Below are 19,716 nucleotides of genomic sequence, written 5' to 3' on the forward strand. Positions count from 1 at the left end.
TTTTATTCCAAACTGCTTTTCAAATGTAGAGTTGCCCTTAGTGATCCATTGTAAATTTAGCCCCCACCCCCATTTTTTATTTTACGTTTTAGTGAAAAGGGTTAGTACAGAAGTTGTAGGGTCACATATGTAGATTACATAGTTATTAATGCACAAGGTATGCCTTAAAAGCATGGTATAAGAAAGTTATGAAGCCTTGTTTATTATTTCATAAAAAAGGTCATTTTATCGGTTCCGCTGAAATATGGGATAAAAACTTAATTTGTTTTTTCTTAACCTTAGAACTACTCAAATGTAGAGGGGCCAACAAAAACTACTAGTTACGGGTAAGGTATTTGTTGCCATTTTACAATTGAATGATATTCCTGGCTGCAAACATATTAATCCAAATCGGAAATAAGTTTATATTGTATAGTTTATGTTGATTAAAAACATAATAAAAATGCCCTTTATCGGTCCCTGCGGTACACCGAATTAAAATTACATGTACAATAAAGATGTTCTTATATCATTTTGTATAAACCGAATACTGCTTTATTACCGCTTATGCAAGTAGAATCAGCTTGTCAAAGGTTCCGCTTTCAATTTTTCTGTAGTAGTTATTAGTCCAACCACCCCACCCCAAGGGACCGTATGTGAGATGTGTTTCAGCTAATGCACTATACAACATTTTTAGGTGTTTTATTGAAAGGTACGCGAATCACAGCAGAATGGGAGGAAAACAGTTTTTGAAAAGTTGTAAAATTGAAAATATACTCATTTGAACATATCGTTAAAGTACGGAACAAAGAGACTCAACAAGTTCCTTGTGGAACCCCATATTCAACCTTCCTTTCACAACTAAGCACACCATCTTAGATGACACATTTAAGGCTACTTCCCTAAATCCAATACCTACCAAAACGTCAATCAACTTCTTCTGATTTACCCTATCGAATGCTTTCTTAATATCTAAATAAATGCAAAGTGATTTAAGATTTATATCCAATGATTTATAGATTTTGTAATGGCATCTTGGGTGGATTAAATTTTTCAAAAAGCTAACAATCCCTTTTTTATTATTGTTTCAAAAATTTTTGCGAAGTTTGAGAGTCAGGAGATTGGTCTATAATTTGTTGGTTTTGTTTTGTCGCCAGATTTATACAGTGGTCGAACTATAGCCGTTTTTACAATTTTTGAGGGGTTTCACAATAAAATCTACTCTTTGAGTGTTTCCGCCCATATACCATCAAATTCAGATTTTTTGGATTTTAGATTTAGTACTGTGTGTGTCTGATTTCGCTGTAGTCGGTCTCATGGAGGTATATAGAGTTTGGTAGGTATTTTTATCGTATTGTTTGTTTACTGTTAGCAGCGCCACCATCGGGGAACAAATTCGCGAATAGACGAGAGGAAAGTCTCCAAACACATCAGTCATTCAAAAAAAATTTATTTATAGAAAATACTGCACACCTGCGTTTTATACATCGATTTGCGGATGAGAAGCCATAAGGAGTCTAAAATTAAAACTGAACTTTTATAGAAAAGATTCGCTCAAAAGATGCGGCGTCCTATATGCGGCACCGCGTATAAATGAACCTGTACACACCAAAGAAAACATGTCAATAGGTATTTACGACTGTACCCGTACATACATACAGGACAATAGTAATTGAGCATAAGGGCAAATGAATTAGGCCTGAAAACCCTTGCTGATGTTATTTTACAACATACCAGTCAACGCCTAAGTATTCGGTAGACACACGGTAGAGAAACTATATTTAATAGGGTGATCCGAACTTAACGTAGAAAAACATCACTGTGTTCCGCATCTCTTAATTAGGTCGAGAAATCCTTCATCAAGAAGACACTGTCCTGAACTATAGCGTCGAAATTTGAACAACACGGTAAAATTTCGCAAGTTAAGTTTGGGTCACCTGTTACGTATATACAACTGCTGAACTTGATACTTACAACTAACACGAGTAGGTACACTAACGGAGTTACGCGTTATGTACAAATATGTATAGTTCACAACTCTTCGGTTAGGAGCGGGCACTGAGCAAAATGTACAGGATTTATTTTAACAATATCAATAACAAACCTGCGAGTCGTATACAATCTTTTGTAATAAACGAACTAATATTTGGCCGTTAATTTTAATACAACTCTTAATGCTGTCGACGAACTTGAACAATTGAGCCGGGGCCTAAGAAAATTATCACAGTCGCCCCACGAAGAAAAACGTAATTTCCAATATCCCGGCGCGTCCGCCACAAATACGAAACACCCCCTTCCAAAATAACGCAGCTAAATCATCTAACCCTTGTACAACTACAAAATGCATCGTTATTACAGGATTTATTCCAAACGAACTTAAGGTTGTCACCTTTCCATTACCGTCAAAATATAGGCGATGACGACGAGAGTAGATGACGATGTTGTGATGGAACACCGGTTGGTGATGTGACCTCTCGCAGGTTCTGCCAGACCTGCTTGGAAAAAATAACGTAAAAATATAATATCCATTGAATATTCCGATACAAGTTAAAAGACAGCAGTTTCCAAACTTACCGCCTACGATACTCATATGACTGTCGTGAGGGCTGCCTGGGGTGACTTTGATTTCTGAAATTCAAAGAATAACAATCTTATGGGCAGAAGGGGATTGGTTGGCTCGACGTAATCGCGAAAATAGATCAAGAAGTTGCCGCGCACCCGAGACGAAACACGTACCCCGGAGGCCAAAAGTTTGCTGGGATACGCCACTAAAGTTGACGATGAGCGCTAAAAGTGGGAAAAGTGCTCCATTAGGGTCCCGCGTAAGAGGCGGAGCTAATTACATTGTCGTCATGGGACGGCTTTTTTGAAGGCGAGTCGTTAGTCGCAAGCTGAAGCGGATAGAGTACAATTTTTTTAAATATCATGATATAGTGGATTGCGTTGTGCTTTGGAGTTGATAACAACTAATCAAAAGTGTCAAACGCCTGTTGCATCTCAGGGATACAGATAATGAGAACCTTGTTTTATAATATAAAAGTACCAAAAAAATGACAGCAGTTGTGGATAACAAGATAGAGGATAATTTTCCAGTTATAATAAAATTAATATAATACATGTATACAATTTCAAGACATTAATGTGATTGTAACACTCCTCGCATATTTATTTAACAAATGTATAGATGACGGCAACTTTCCTGGGCAGTTTCAGGCCTCAAAGGTGATTCCAATATTTTAAAAAAGCAATCCAAACTTCCCTATCGAGTTTCCTCAATAGTTTTCAGGCACTTCTGGCAAAACGATCATCAGAAATTTTAAATACATTTGTAATGCCCAGAGTTGTGAGAGACTTATGCAAACCCTGGAGAAGTGGGACCAAGCTACACTCAGTATGTGTTACCTCACTAGGGCTTTAGCTACGTCTCTCATAAAAAAGCTGCGCAGGTCAGGGCTCCCCTAACGCCTCATTAGGTAAATATTTGATATTGTGTGTCATCTTTAATACCAAATTTTCGGAGCTGAGGATCGCTAACAGGGGCGTACGTCTAAGGCTCCGTTCTGGGTTCTCTACTTTTCACAATTTATATTCGTATTTTGTATAATTTTCTAATTCCCACCTTATGCCCACGATACATCATTTCCGACAATGGCATGAATATGTGAACTTATACGACAAACGACGAGAAAATGTCAGATCTTTCGTTTACCAATAATATCCTCAAATTAAACACATACCCATAACTTAGTCTGACATACTTTAGTTGTAAGAATATAATAGTAAGTTATTCTGTGAAATCAAAAGCGAATTAAGCTTCAATATTGAGTATAGGTTGCCTTTAAATAACGGAAAATGCAATATTGTCTCCTTCATTCTTAGGCGTAAGGCGTATCTAATTTGATTACCAAATTGAAACTACTCTTATTTCGAAAACGATAAAATTTGAAGACCAGCGTATATCGTTTTATCAAAAGCTTTTGTTTGTACCGCATATAGAATTCGTACTGTGGTCGCTGTACTATAGTGACCATATTCTGAATTTAGAAAAAACTCAAAGAAAACTTCTGAAATTGGGTTTTCCGAGAAAGTAGTTTGAGAATAATTTTTGCGCAATCTTTAGAGCAACAATATAATTGTTAAAAGGGTTTCGGCTTGAGAGATGTTCACACTTTATGCTAAAAGGTCATCAATCAATAGGCTGGGTAACTTATACAATAGTATTCTAAATCAATATGATATAGTTAATTGGTGCACACAAAAGGTAACGCTAAAAATGTTTAATGTCATTTGTTCGGTTTGGCTTATTAGTATGTATTGTTCCCAGTCTGTAGTTAAAGTTATCCCTTGAGTGGTCCTACAGCTTCTACCGCATCCCGCATTGCGATCGCCACATGTTGATTTGTTGCCCGGTCCCTTAGATTTGTCATAACTCCATCCAGCAATGTGGTAGCTGGTCTCCCTCGTTTTCTTTTATTTAGTGAAACATGTTAAAAAAGCTTTTCTTGGGCATCCATTTTCCTCAATTCGTCTAACATGACCATACGATACCAGTTGTCTTGTGTCAATTCGTTCAATTGTTCTGTGTATTCGATTTGCACGGCGTCTAATTTCGTCATTTGGTATGATTTGATATAAGACATGATCTCCTGAAAAAAACCATTTCTACAACATCTATTTTCCTCCTCGTTAGTTTCTTTAGCTCCCAACATTCTGATCCGTTTGTCATTATTGCTTCTATGTTTGCTCTGCATATTGTTAATTTTGTATTTGTAGATATTTGGTTAGACCAAAGTTCAAAACTCGTACACTCGTTTATCCCTGTCGTATTCTGCGTTGTATGTCTTGTACCGATGAGCCTTTGTTAGATATTTGTTAGGTATTTATGCTTCTCGCATTGATTAACCTCTCTTGACCTCAAGTCGGAATCTTCGTCTTCTTTATGTCTTCTGTTTGGGCCATGTTCATTTTCATTCCCGCTAGATTATATTCATCTTGTAGTTTCCTTAACATATAATCTATATCTCTTAGCCATTTGCAATTAGTACCTCTTTATCAACAAAGAATAATGTTGACAAGTAGTGGTCGCCAACCTTTATTCTCATATCTGTGAATTTTTGTCTCAATTTTTGTAGTATTTCTTGAATAAAAATTTTAATGAAGGTAGGAGAAAGGCAACATCCCTATTTAAGACCCTTTGTCACCCGAAATGGTTCTGACAAGCTCGTTTTGGTCTTAAGTACACTCTGTGGATTTTTGTAAATCTTCTGTAGGACTCTATTATATCCTTTATTTATGTCGTTTTCGTCAAAATATTGAATAAAAGTTTTAAGGGTACCGTGTCGTAGGCTTTCTTAAGACAAGATGAATAGCGAGGTTACGAGCAACACGTTTTTCTATAATTTGTCCATACAGGACCCTCTTCTTTGGAAGCCGCTCGGCTCTTCGATGTCTCGGTACTCCAGTTCAATACGCTTCTTCAGTTTCCGACCATACAACCTTCTACCTAGCTAGTGACACCAATCCCTCTGTAATTCCCACATATTTTCCTGTCTCGTTTCTTACGGATGGAGCTAATGTGTGCTAGATTCCAATATTCCGGAATATCATGTCCTTCTATAAGGCATTTGTTGAAAATGTATCGGTATGTCCGGTCCGTGTTTCACCAACTCGATGGGAATGTCTCCCGGCCCTGGAGCCTTACCATTCTTCATTTGTTTTAGCTCATTTCTTACTTCTTTCTTATTATAATAATAATATACTTTATTCGGGTAATTTCGACCAGGAAAATTACAAGAAAAGGCAAGAGTGCGGCGCCCAGACGTATCTGCTTGCCGATTTCTACACTTATCCTTACACATACATCACACCATGGTTTTAATTAATGTTTCAATTGCGTTAAGTACCCACTAAATTGTATAACAGAAAGAAAAACCTGAACCTACCTCTGTAAATAATAAAAAACTATTAGCTAAAGTACTGTAAGAACCACAAATTTTTAAAGAATTCTAGCAGAGCACATTGGTTTGATTCTTCTTGCGTTCTGTAACTTCTCAATGTTTTTTCCATTTTTTTTTCTCTTTAAATTGTAGAACATTTTTTTTAGTTTATTTGGAAAAGAATTTATTGTCGCATTCTGAACGGAATGGGGCAGGTCATTATATAGTTTAGCCAAGTCGTAAATGAAATATACCAGATCGGTGACGAAGAACTAAATTCTTAGATTCTTAGATTTAAGTTATTCACGTCTGTTGTAAAAGTTATTTTTTCGGAGAAGTATTCGGGATATTTTGTCTTGATTATTATTATGAAATAAAGACAACAGCGATAGATCAAGCGCCGCGTTTTCATGTTCGTCCAACCCGCTTCCTTCCTTCAGCTTGTAGCTGATAGGTCTTCCTCGGCGGATGCCGCAAATGAACCTCAAGCAGTATTTTTGAATTTTTTCAATACGTTGTTGCGAATTAGGTGCCAAAGAAGGCCCATATACGACATCACAGTGATTAAACACGGAGAGAACAAGAGCATCACACAAGGTTTTTTTAAGATTTCGAGTTAGAATATGCCTTGAGCTATACAACCCTTTTAAACGGCCAATAGCCCTTTGCGTACAAGTCGAGATATGCTTTTCAAAGCGAAGTTTTGTATCTAAAAGTAACCCCAAATTTTTTGCCTCGTTTTGAAGTGGAAGGGTAATATTGTTTATTTTTATGATTCCTTCAGAAGAAAGACGCTCAACATCCACCGGCCGACCAAAAAACATTACAGAAGATTTTTTTGGGTTTAAAAGCAAACCTTGATCTCTGTAAATTCTGTCAATTCGTTCAAAGTCACTGTTGATATTTTGACACTCAAGCTGCAACCTAGAGGGGTCAAAAACATGGTAGAGCTGCTTGTCATCAGCATATGACTGTCCTTTGCAATGTCCGAGAAAATCTTAGAATTTTTTTGTGAAAATAATAAACAGAACAGGAGCTAAAATTGAGCCTTCAGGAACTCCACTTCTTATGTCAAGGCAAGCAGACCCGACCCGGTTCAGGACCACCTTTTGCTTTCTCCCTGTTAAGTAGTTTTTAATTAAATTTACGGATGCCTCCCCAAAACCTAAGTATTTAAGAATAGTGAGCAAAATATTGTGACTAATGGTATCAAAAGCCTTAGAATAATCGAGTAGAACCAATACAGTGCGCTTGCCTTTATCAATTCCTCTAATGTCATCTGTCACATTAAGAAACGCTGTAGCACAACTGTGCCCCCTCCTAAAGCCGGCCTGTGTTTTGTCAATTAGTTTCTCCTTTTCGACATAATTTGTTATTTGGCTTTTCAGGACACGTTCTATAATCTTGGATAATATTGGCAGAATAGATATGGGCCTTAAGTCGCTAAACGATTGCGAGTTGTCAATCTTCGGACAATATTAGCTACTTTCCAAAGAGAGGGAAAAACAGAATGGGTGATGCAAAAATTTACAAGATGAAATATGTACTTTAATATGAAAGGGCAACAAAAAATTATAAAGTTGATATGGATTCCGTCATGACCAACCGCCCTAGTTTTAATTTGAGTGAGAAAGTGTGCAATTTGCGATTCTATATTCTATTCTATTCTAAACTATAGAAAACTGAAATTTATCTTGCGGATAAGAACAGTTCTCATAGTAGTCGATCATGGGCAACGTTAAATTTAAAATTGGAATAGAGTTAATGAAAGTGTTTTGTCCGCGCGGAAACGGACTTTGGCCGCAGCTGGCACAGCAAGAAGTCGCAAAAATTAGTCAAGACAGGATCAAAAGATTTTTGATTACTTAACTGACCCTACCTCGCTTTTGGTCTTCCTTCCGGAGGGGCCGGCCCGTGCTGCGTCCTCTGTGCCTCGAGTGGTGAGGAAATTTGTTGATCACCACGCGTATGACCTGATGCGTTCAACGGCACTTTTTGAACCAGACGATGAGAGCGACCGATGTAGCGCTTCACCGTGTTAAGTTCAAGAATTTAATACCGCGAGGAAAGGAAGAAGAATAACTTCTTGGTGCTGTACTCGCGGCCAATCGATAAGCTATAGGTTTATATATTATATAAATTCATAAGAAGTCGAAAAATAATAAAATGAAAACTAAACAGAAAGATTTGTTTATTAAATCTGGATCTGATAGTTGGTCAGGAATCTTTTTTTCAGTGTTTTTTGTACTTTTTATCACATTTAAATTTTTAGAGATTTCCAAAATTCTTTTTTGTCTTTATTGTTTAAAGAATGTTCTATATATGCTTTTTTCTCGCAGTAGATCACTTTGTTAGTAAAGTTTCTAAGCTCTCTTTAACGGGTCTGATTTTCAGGTGTTTTTTTATTTTTGTACTTAAATTTGGCTTTATTTCTTAATTTTATTAGGAACTTAGTATTTTCTGTGATCCAAGGTGTTTCTTTTTAAAGGTGACTGTTTTTAATGGAGCATAAGCATCCAAGAGAATGTTCATATTTTCACTAAAGAAAGATACTTTTTCATCAATAGAATTTAAGAATTTAATTGCTTGAATTTCAATACCTTGAATTTCAATCCCGCTATCGACAGTAGCTTCGTCAATTTCACCCAAAAATGCGTTTCTGTTTTCCGTCAGTAACTAAAATAAATAAATTATATTCTATTCATAAATTTCCTCGATAACGAAAATCACAAATCAATCTAAAATAGGGTAGCAAAACGAGAGGCTTGATAGATAGTAATCGCTAAAACTGATTGTGGAGCGGACAAAGGTAATTATTTGGGAAAAAAAATTCTTGGAAAATCGAACTCGTCCGGTTATTAGTTCGGCGAAACGAACGGCGTTCGACGATACGTCTTTTCTTTCCTCCGCCGAAAGACGTTCGGACAGACGAAACGGATAGTAGTCGGAACGATACTAATCACGGGTGACGCGGGCGACATTCACTCCACCAAAGGGTCCAATTTCATCCTTCATTAGTCGATGAGTTTACAAACACGTACGCGACGGTGTTTTGTTTGTTGTTCGGAACTTGTTTGCGCCCGCCTCCCGCCGGCGGTGTCCGGAAATTCGCGCGTAATTGCCCAATTATGATCCGAATTTTAATCCGATTTTAAATTAAAATCGTTGCGTTGTTTCGTGGGACACGCGGCGCCCGATCCCGTTCAAAATTAATTTGTACGTACGGGGTCGGAAATAAGGGATATATCGAAGCGGAAATTTCAATCGAAAACTTTATAACAAAAACGTTTGGAAATTGGTGACCGTTTCATGAACGTGGTAAAAAGACGCAAGAGATAGCTAGCTGTAACTGATACCGAATTTATATCTCGTTCAATATAAATCGGATAAAAAAAGGTTATTTTTTCGCAATCTTATGCGGCTTAATCGGATGACCATGACTTCAGCCCGGCATCTTACTGTCAGGTAAATATGATAGGCCGCTTCCATAACTCCACTATCACTCAATGTAATTGTCTAATATATCTAATCCAAATATCGCTTAAAGAGATTGATAATTTCTCACTCTACACTTATAAAGACATCATCTAACTAATGAACAGTTGAAGCGGTGCGCGTTGTGCAAATTCATTTAAAAAACTGAGTTAAATTTAAAACAAAAACATTTAGAAAATTGTGACCGTTTTATTGATGCAGGAGTTTTAGCTGTAACTGTTTCTTCTGCTGGTCTGGTCAGTCGTTTTGGATGTTGCCGATGGGCTATTCTTACTTTACTTGCCTTGCCTCAGACAGCGTCCAGCATTCTACTCCATAAGTTTCAGGTCGTGATTCATTATATTGATCTCAATTGAGTATTCCTATCGGTTATTAAGGTTGGGTCATAGGTGCATGTGAGTGACTACTGACTTTACTTACTGGTCTATCTCACCAGCAACTGACCCGGAGGTACTTGCTCATTACAAATCGTCATACATTTTGTTTTTTCACGTCAAAGACTACTATAACTATACTCTTGATTGGTCTCTGCTATTCGTAACACCGAAAGTTTGAGGCCTTCATAACATGCTCTGAATAAAGATTAAACAGTGAGGACAACACACATCCCTGTTTTACTCCTATCTGTTAATTATAGCGCGATCTTTGTCATCTATGTCTATCGTCTTCAAAAGGGCCATGAGTTTGTGGTGCTAAACTCTATCAAATATTTTCAGGTAATCAATAAAGCATACTTATACATCGCAATTTACGTGTCTGCAGCGTTTAAACAGAACTTGAGTTGGGGGAAGTAGAATCTCCAAGAGTGTCATGGACGGATTACCTTCAGGAATATTTTTAAAATATGGCTCATTAGACTGTCAATTCTGTGATCATGGCACTTTTTTTGTGTGGAAATGGATCTCTGTCTTTGCTGCGGAATCATCGTGTTGTAGATGCAATTGTAAATCGCTCTTTAACATCCATTCGGAGCAAATTATGAAAAAAACAATATTAGATAGGCTGGTAACACTGTCGTGGTTGCTAGCGCTGCGAATTCGAAAAAATTCAAAGAGATAATAAGGAAAGTGGACTTAACTCAAACAACAACTTTTGCTCAAAACCACACAGCCGGTTAGACTGTCGTGGGCTCATATGCACGCCTCGAAACAACTATCAACTTAAAATGAAATCAAACAATCAAAATACCCGATGGGAAAAGACAGAGAAATAACATTCACCGTTAAGAAAAGGAAGATTGAATACCTCGGCATGAGGAGCACGAAGAAGAGATTCGTGGTTTGGATTATCCAATTATTATTATTGGGAAGTGTAAATAAAATTAGAATTTCAGTGACGAACGCCAAAATTCGTAACGAACAAGGCATATAAAGAAGATAACTGTCTGGCATCTTAAGAATGGAGGGTTGTTTTGTCCCACTGCCTTCTTGCTGCTTCTACTTCTTTCGAGGTCCAGTATTACAGTCGACGCTACTTGTGGATCTTTTTTCTGCAAATTCTTTTTTATCTTAAACTTTCCAGGAGGTGATTATTTGTTGTCTATCAACTATAGATCAGTTCGGGATATCGATTAGGTTTGGTTATTTTTGATTAGCTAGAAGGTTACCAAGTAGTAGTAGTGTAGTAACTGCTAACTTAGCTTCACTACAGTTTATTAGCTGTATTTTGAGAACTATTTTTTTATCAACAGCATTTTTGGCACGTCGTTTTATCATTCGGTTACCTAGAGCGGCCCTCGCTGTCTGGCATTTTAAGAATGGAAGTTGTTGTGTCGCACTGCCTTATTGATGCTTCTATTTCTTCCGAGGCTAGTGTAGGTCCACTACTACAGTGGACTTTACCTGTCTATCCATTAGTACTGTTTAATTTTGGTTAGCTAGCAGGTTACCGAGCAGTATTAGTGTAGTAACGGTTAACTTAGCTTGACTACAGTTTAACTAAGTTAACCTAGCTGTATTTTGGGAACAATTTCTTTATCAACAACATTTTTGGCCCGTCGTATTTATCATTTGATTATCTGGAGCGGCCCTCGCTGTCTGGCATTTTAAGAATGGAAGTTTTTTTGTCGCACTGCCTTATTGCTGCTTCTACTTCTTCCGAGGCTAGTTCAGGTCCAGTATTACAGTCGACGGTACCTGTGAATCTTTTTTTTCTGCAAATGTTTTTTCAACTTAAACTTTCCAGGAGGTGATTCTTTGTTGTCTATCAATTATAGAGCTGTTCGGGGTATCCATTAATTTTGGTTAGTTCTTTTTAAGCTAGCAGGTTACCGAGTAGTAGTAGTGTAGTAGCTGCGAACTTAGCTTGACTACAGTTTAACTACATTAACTGTAGCTGTAATTTGAGAACTATTTTTTTGTCATCATTTTTGGCACGTCGTTTTATCATTTGATTACCTAGAGCGGCCCTCGCTTGATTGTATGAAAAATTCATTACGTTTTAACGCTAATCCCGTAATAAACTTTCTTTTAGAATAATTCGCCGTTCCCCCCGGCGACGGAGACAAACCGACGTGGCTAATTTCGTTAAGTAAATGTGATAATCGCGTTAGGAACTTTGTTTTAAAACCGGCAGGGTGGCGGCCGGCTGAGGGGGGGTTAGAAGCAAATTAGCACCGGAGTCAGAGGAAAGTTTTATTTAATTACGCGGTTTTGCGGAATTAAAAAGGGAGGTTCGCGTTTTGTTCAGTCGCGACATCGTAAACGATTTTGCACAATTAGTTAAACAACTTGAACGATAGAGTGCGCAGTCGTAGATGAAAACTAGAAGGTTACCTTTGTTTTTTTTTCGGGGTTCTCCATTATACTCAGAATGGTATCTCAGGATTCCAAAGTACAATTATATTCATTCCTTATCCAGCTGTGTAAACAATATTTCATTTATAATTCTTTGGCGATAAACGGAAGTATAATCTGTTTATTTAATTTATGTTTGTTTGTGGTCGCGTTACCACATTTTTATGTAGTTTTTCGAAGCCCATTCACACTAGGCACTTCAAAAGTTTGAGTTAGAGCACCACATGTTAAAGAAACAACATTTTCTATGACATATCAACGATTTTCTGTTAAAAAAATATTGAAGAGGGGTTCCATTTCGGTAACACCTAATTCTCTGGACTACCTTGGAAGTATGCTTGCCATGGTTGATTAGCAAAGATATATCTAATACATACTGCTCTCTTGGCAGCTGTACTTGACTGCCCAGACAATATTGTCAAAATTGCAATATTGCCAAAATTTCCCGGCCTGAATGAATATTAAAGAAACAAAGTAGAATAACAATTTTTTATTATTTTTCAATTAACTTCAATACACTTTAACAAATATTCTTTTGGTTTGTCTGCAAAATAAGCTAAAACAGCCTTTTTAACTCAACTTCGACGTTAAACCGCCGTCCACGTAAGTCCTTTTTCAAATATCCAAACAACTGGGGGCCATATCTGGACTATAGGGAGGATGATCTATCTGTCGGAACCCACACTCTAAAATGGCAGCTTGTGCAACACCAGCAGTATGGACAGGTGCATTATCGTGCAAAAGACGCACGCCTCTGGTCAGTTTTCCTCGACGTTACACACGTATGCAGTCTCGCCATTTATGTAATAATGTTGCGTAATATTTACCATTGGCAGTGGTATTACTTTCTTTAAAATCTATCAAAAGAATTCCTTCACAATCCCATAAAATCGTGGCCATCACCTTTTTTGTTGACTGGCAGACTATGAATCTTCTTGGAGGTGCTTCACCCTTACGACGCCACTCCATTGATTCTTTTTTCGATAGAGGGTCATAATAGAGAACCATAGTTTCATCTTCCGTCACAATAGTTTCTATCACGGGCTTCGGTTCCGACTCACAGAGTTCCAAAAAAGACCGCGCATACTCGACACGGCGTTGTTTTTGAATAGTCGAAAGGTTTTTAGCAACCCATCTTGCACTAACCTTATGCATACCTAAATCATCATGAGGATTCGAACACTTGTATCAGAAAGCTTAGTAATTTCTGAGATTTCCTTGACCTTTAAACGTCGATCACTCAATACCACTACAATCGCAACAATATCTTCCGTTATGACCTCCATTGGTCGACCAGTTCTTGAATCATCTTCAAGGGACTCCTGCTCCATTCGAAAATGTTTTGCTCATTCTTTCATTACAGAATACGAAGGAGAACTTTGGCCGTACACACTATCCAGCCTTTCTTTAATAATTTCAGGTGCTAACCCTTCTTTTGTCAAAAACTTTATGACTGCTCTATACTCAATTTGACATTTTTTCGGAGACGTCTTTTTTAAAATGCTCTCAATAAAGAACTATTTGACCCAAGATTTCAATTTTTTATTCGCAGCCTACTAAGATATATATTTAAGAGAAGACAAAGTTTTATCGTGATACTCGAGCTGTCAGGCCGGGACATTTTGGCGCTAACCACGTATATTATATATATCACATATCTTCTTAAATAAATAAAATAAAACCGCCCTTGTTTTAAGCTCAGCGAAGGTCAGCTGAGCTGTTAACTTAACATAGAAAGTTATTAATAAAAAAAGAAAAACGATAAAAAAACAATATTAAATAAAGAGAACTGATTAATAATCTAGGTAGTTTCCCGTAAGAGATATTCTTCTAAATGAAATTTAAAAGCGCACTGAGAGACATTCTGTGATTGGCTGGTCTGAGGATATTTATTAAGTAGTCTAACAGATGTATACGAGAAGCAGCTTTTAGTCATGGACTTCTTAATTTTAAATATTTCATACTGCCATTTGAAAAGGGTTCCACGGAAATGAATGCGATTTCTACAAGTCAGTTTTTCTAACAAATACGAGGGATATCCAGTTTTGTGTAGTTTTCTAAGACAACAAACAAAATGTAATTCTTTTAGGCCCGATATATTTAACCATTTTAAATCGTGAAGTTTATGACTTACATGATCTCTTCGGTTAAGTTTATAAATAAATCGAATACAGGAATTCTATACTTTTTGTAATTTATATTTTATCAGAACATCCAAGCAGGGTCCATTGAAAAAATTACAGTAATTTAGATGACTCAAAACCAGTGCTTCACAGAGATTTTTTTTAGGTTTAGAATATCTTTACTTTTATAGATTTTGCGGAGATTGATATAAGCGTTTTGGAGAACTTTGGAAACTTGTGTACGAATTTTAAGTTCATTATCAAAGATAATCCCAAGTTTTTACATTCGCGAATAGCTGGAATTTTAACCCTATTTATAAAGATATCCAAGTTTTGGGCGGCCCAGCACTTAGCGGGCGCAACATATATTAATGCAGACTTATTCGGATTTAATTTCAAGCCATGATCATTTCAAGCGTGTCATCAGCACACCTGAAAAGAGGTCCTAATAATGAGCCTCGAGGGACCCCCTTGTCAACTTCTAAGGCTTTCGATCTGATGTCAATCGAAACTAGCTAATATCTGTGACCCAGGTAATTACGAATCAATTGAATCGTCTTAAATTTCAACCCGTAGTATTTTAACTTGGCACAGAGCATAGCATGATTGAGGGTATCGAAAGCTTTACTATAATTTAATAAGATCAAAGCCGATGTTTTCCATTTATCTGCAGCTGAGAGAATATCATCCAAAACTTTGAGCAAAGCCATAGCCGTACTGTATCCTTTGCGAAATATCTTTTTCTTACTATTATTAATAGATCGAGGAGCGTCCTTCTACCTATTGGTCGACTACGACTTTCCTTTCCCAAAGGGATGTTGGAATCTTCCTAACTAACCGGTCTTTATTCATTTTTAATACGTGTGCACTCCAGTTAAACCTGTGGGCTAATTTTGCGAATGTTGCACTTATCTCTTATTTGCATTCTCTTCGTCATGGTGTAAATATTTTAACAATTAGTCCAATGGTTTTTAGGGAAATCGAAACACACCATAGAAAACGTGGTCAAGCAAATCAAATAGACGGCTAAGTAATCAGTTCGAAACTGCTAGAAATGATGTCAGATTTCTGTCTTACCCGTCAGATTAAAAGATGGCTAATAGAAGGTCCGCACTATACTGCTACTAACACTGATTACGCAGATTAAGATTCACTCGAGATCATGCACAGGACCGGAAGAAAGTTTGATTCGCAGATGAAACACGAGTGAGGCGGTTCGTGAAAATCTTTGAAAGGGTGAATATTTTCCCTTACACACAGTACATAATTTTTATCTCAACGCTATTGAGAAAAAAGGAAACAAACACGGGAATAAGTTTTCCACAGACCGCCGATCCGATACAGTCGTCTGTGTAGCTATACGTTTGTCAGACGCATATTGCGGAACGGGAAAGAAAAATAAATAAAAATCTCAGCCGTGGCAGCCACGTGATTCGATATATGTCGGCACTCGGCAAATTCCATTTCTGAATCAAGATTTTATTAGTAGCTCGTATTCATCCGGTTCCGTACACGATCCATTGAAAAACGGCTTCAATTACGCCAATAACGTTTCTGGCGCGGACGCAAGTAGATATAATACCTGCGTTCAACAGCAATTTCGGCCGTTTTTACACGTAAATTCCCATAAGAAAATTTAAGGTTCATTGTAGTTGAAATTGGTCCCGGTCAAGGTCATTCGATCCATACCCTCTTAAGCACCAACTAACCGTCTCCCTCAACCCCAACCCCCTCCCGCAACCCCTCTCAAAACCCTCCCACAACCATCATCCCCCACCACCCCCCCAACCCTCACACCCCCATTTCACAACCCTCTCACAACCACTCAACAGATGTGTTAGTCAGGTGACTCACCTTTTTTTCGCGTCTACCGAGGATCGAACCCGGGATCCGTCGCTTGTCGACCGCAGACTTTAACGCCGAGCTAACGAGCATATTAAAACCAACGTGTAATTATGTGTTTGATCTCGAGAATGATGACTCATCTTATTCCTGCCGAAGATCGAACCCGAAATTCGTCCGTCGTTGAACGGTCACTTTAATGCCGAGCTAATTATGTACCGCCGGTTCCGTCTCGTTGCTGCTAGATGTCGTGCGTGCGCGCTCTTGACAGTATTCCTATCAGCGGCTGCGTCACCCCGGCAGGTGACGGAGACGCTAGGACGGGATGACGCGGTGATCCGGGAGTATAGGATCGACGGTAAACAAGTCGAGTGACTTATACATAGTGCCTTAATAATCAGGTACACCCGGTGTGTTCAAGTTTAATTAAAGAAAACTATATACAATAACAAATATTTATCCAGAAGGGTCTTCTTCTTCTTCTTTTGCGTCCACTTTGTCGTCCATAAACGATGTTCCTGCTGATGACGTTCTTGTTCCCGTTCTTTCAAGAAATCTATATAGGAAATACACTCCTCACCGTCTCCCTCTGTCGACCACCCACCCTGCTGGATGCGCCAACATAATGTGTGTGAAAGTTGCACACACATACCAACATTCACATTTCTACTTCTTGTCATTTAAAAGACATTAAAAACACTATATACTTCAATTTAATTTGATTATTTTTACAAGTAAAAACGCGGATTATTGTCAAACGGAGAAATCGTGTTTTTTCTAGAACAAACAAGAAACAAAATATGTATATGTCGCGTTGCCTATAAAACAGATTTTTTAAACAAAACTTTTAGTAAGTGACGTAAGTAAAGTCACATTTCTATTCCCTGTCATTTAAAGGATATTTAAAAAACACTATATATTTCAATTTAATTCGATTATTATGCAACGTAAAAAGTGGATTATTATATTGTAAAAACAGGTAGGAACTGACCAAAAAAGTGATCATTGTTTTTTTTGTTATTCACAAATCACTGAGAAAATTAACGAAAACTGAAACCCACAAAAACAAAACAAAAAAAAAGACTCGCACTGTATTAGGGTAAATTAAAATCATAAAACTTATCAGTTGTAGAGTCATAGGGAAATAGATATCGCACTTGACATTGCACTGAATATAGTCTACAATACACATTAAATATATTTATTCACATGTTCTCCCGTCCATGGTTAAATTAAAAAATAAAAATTGACTTAAAAATCGAAAGGCACACAAACGCATATTTGAATAAACACGCTGAACGTATGTTGTCACCAGAGAGCCATGCAGGTGGGAGTCTCAAGGTCCACGTGCTCAGACGGGAACGACTTGACGCACAACCGCCTCGGACGTGCAGTCTCCCGCATGCAATTTTAAAGCGTGTCGACTTTCACTTGACGTAATTTGGCAAAAAAAATTAACACCCAACAAAATTACTGATAGCACACGCAAATATATTTTGCGCCTTAAAAGCAAAGGCGATCCATCCGCCCACTAGGATATCACCGCACCGTAGTCTCTTATCTGCGGTTGCGAGGCATTGACATCGCAAATTGGTTCGAGATAAAGTTGAATATATTGAAAAATTGAATCCAATAGCACATTTAATCTTTAAATAAATGTCTTCTAGATTGATAAACACTTTTTCAAACTAGGCATTTTGCAAATCGGTCGTCTGTTTGCTGTTAACGGTAGACACGTACTATAGGTACTGGTTAGTTGCAAAATTAAAAACCAAATTTACAGGAGTCAAACTGTTTATTGACAGTGGAAAATATAATAAAAGTAGTTGGAGGTAATAAGCGAAAAATATTAAGGACTTCCGGTCATTTTTATTCTAAATATGCCCAAAATATAATGAAAAAGATCAAAATATTTAATGCATTTTTAAAATAAAAATTTAACGAGGCTGCCAGACGTGAACTGAGCCCTTAAGCGCACCTCATTCGATTTTTTAGGAAAAAAACGAAATTTCAAAGCAAAACCGAAAACACATTTATAATCAAGCGGAGACAGTTTCTTCTTCCATAATCGAATAGTGACCCCACGGTAACGTTTCTACTGACGATTTTGATATGCGACGTTTATCATCGCAAGGACTTAACCCGATCTTCTTTTGGGATACTGTGTGCAACTCCAGTTTGCTCGCTCTTATTAAATTCTGCGATATGTTTTTTTCAGCGAAATTTTGCAAACAATCGACGAAATCTTCAAAAGTTATCTTAGTTTTGATGAAGGATTTTTTAACTCCTTTGATCCTCTTCGTTACACCCAAGTTTTTAAATTCACGTTCAAATGCTTCTCGATCTGTTTCTGCAGCCATCAATTCTTGTTTTGCGGACTCCTCTTCCTCCGGTGTCTTGTATAGCTTTGTGGCGTACATTTTAGCTCTAAGTCCGATAAAATGAGACATAATTCGCCCATTGTTCTCATCCTTCATCATACCCAGAACCTTTTTATTGACTGTGGGTATACCGTACGGATTATCCTCCGCATAGTCCGATGTATCAAAATACCGGAAACAATCCTTTTTTAAAATCTCGTACGGGTCTATGGATAATATCTCGTAAACAAGAGAATCCGTGTCGGTATATAAAACTCGGGAATTGGAAAATCTTTCTTGAATGTAGTTGTAGTGAAAGTCATAAATTGTTGTCTTGGCTATCTCCATAATTGACATCCCAACGTAGATAGGTTTGTTAAAATATATTTCAGATTTTTTTAATTCAATAAGAACGAGATTTTTACTAATTATAGTTGCACTTTTAAATTCGGGTCGGGCAATCAGAGCTTCCGCACCGTAGCGACCTTGCCAGTTTTTCACAAGCTTAACTTTGGAATGGTTCCGTATGTTTTCCATTGTTTTTCCAAACACAGCATTGATCATCAATTTAAACAAGTTCTTTTCAAACTCGTTTTTGGCAGCCTGACGTAGTGCAATGTTTAGGTCGATATAGGCTTTTAACCAAGGCGACTGGCTGAACGAGACGGCTCGATGTACCTTTCTTAACTTAGCTCCCAGTTGTAGCGCCTGTTTCAGATTACGATAGTGAATGACATACTCCTGTTTGTCGTATAAGGTGGTCAGTAATTTTTGATTTTCGGATCCTGGAGGGCAGCGATGTTCGGGACATGGAGGTAAATCTGCAAATTTGTCGTGCAACTCCTTGGGTATTTCCAAATCGACCTCCAAGATGTAGCCGACGTCCGACTCGTTGGATATATTTAAAATGTCAAGATTTTCGATTTGCTGTTCATCCAACCAATTAAAACCTCCGTACGGTAGGTATTGAGACATTGCCCACCCGTATTGGTTATTGACGTCGAAATACATCAAGTATTTATCAACTTTGGAGGGATCGTAGCTGTGCATATATTTGTTGTTGGCTTCCGCATATCGTTTGGAGCACTGACTAAGGCCTCCTCGCATTCCTTTCTCGATAAACAAAATCATGTCGACGTCAGTGAGTAGATCGAGTTTTTGCTTCAATTTATACAACATACAGCTC

The 19,716-nt window shown here is 37.6% G+C and overlaps 1 protein-coding gene across 3 annotated transcripts in view; it reads right to left on the bottom strand.

The window, feature by feature from the left end:
- Positions 1-120: 120 nt before the first annotated feature.
- LOC132706666 (lachesin-like) overlaps positions 121-19,716 on the bottom strand; it is a 358,621-nt gene continuing 339,025 nt past the window's right edge. For 2 of the 3 annotated variants that reach the window (XM_060678141.1, XM_060678140.1), the window contains exons 9-11: positions 2,554-2,607; positions 2,369-2,471; positions 121-2,313 (exon numbers count right to left, since the gene is read on the bottom strand). In XM_060678141.1, coding sequence (XP_060534124.1) covers positions 2,295-2,313; positions 2,369-2,471; positions 2,554-2,607 — 176 coding nt within the window. In that variant the 3' untranslated portion in view covers positions 121-2,294. The remainder of the gene's footprint in view (positions 2,314-2,368; positions 2,472-2,553; positions 2,608-19,716) is intronic. The other variant, XM_060678142.1, reaches the window with a different exon arrangement.

The sequence above is a fragment of the Cylas formicarius genome, unplaced genomic scaffold (genome assembly GCF_029955315.1).
Source record: "Cylas formicarius isolate icCylForm1 unplaced genomic scaffold, icCylForm1.1 PGA_scaffold_8__14_contigs__length_24414737, whole genome shotgun sequence".
NCBI classification, from domain to species: Eukaryota; Metazoa; Arthropoda; class Insecta; order Coleoptera; family Brentidae; genus Cylas; species Cylas formicarius.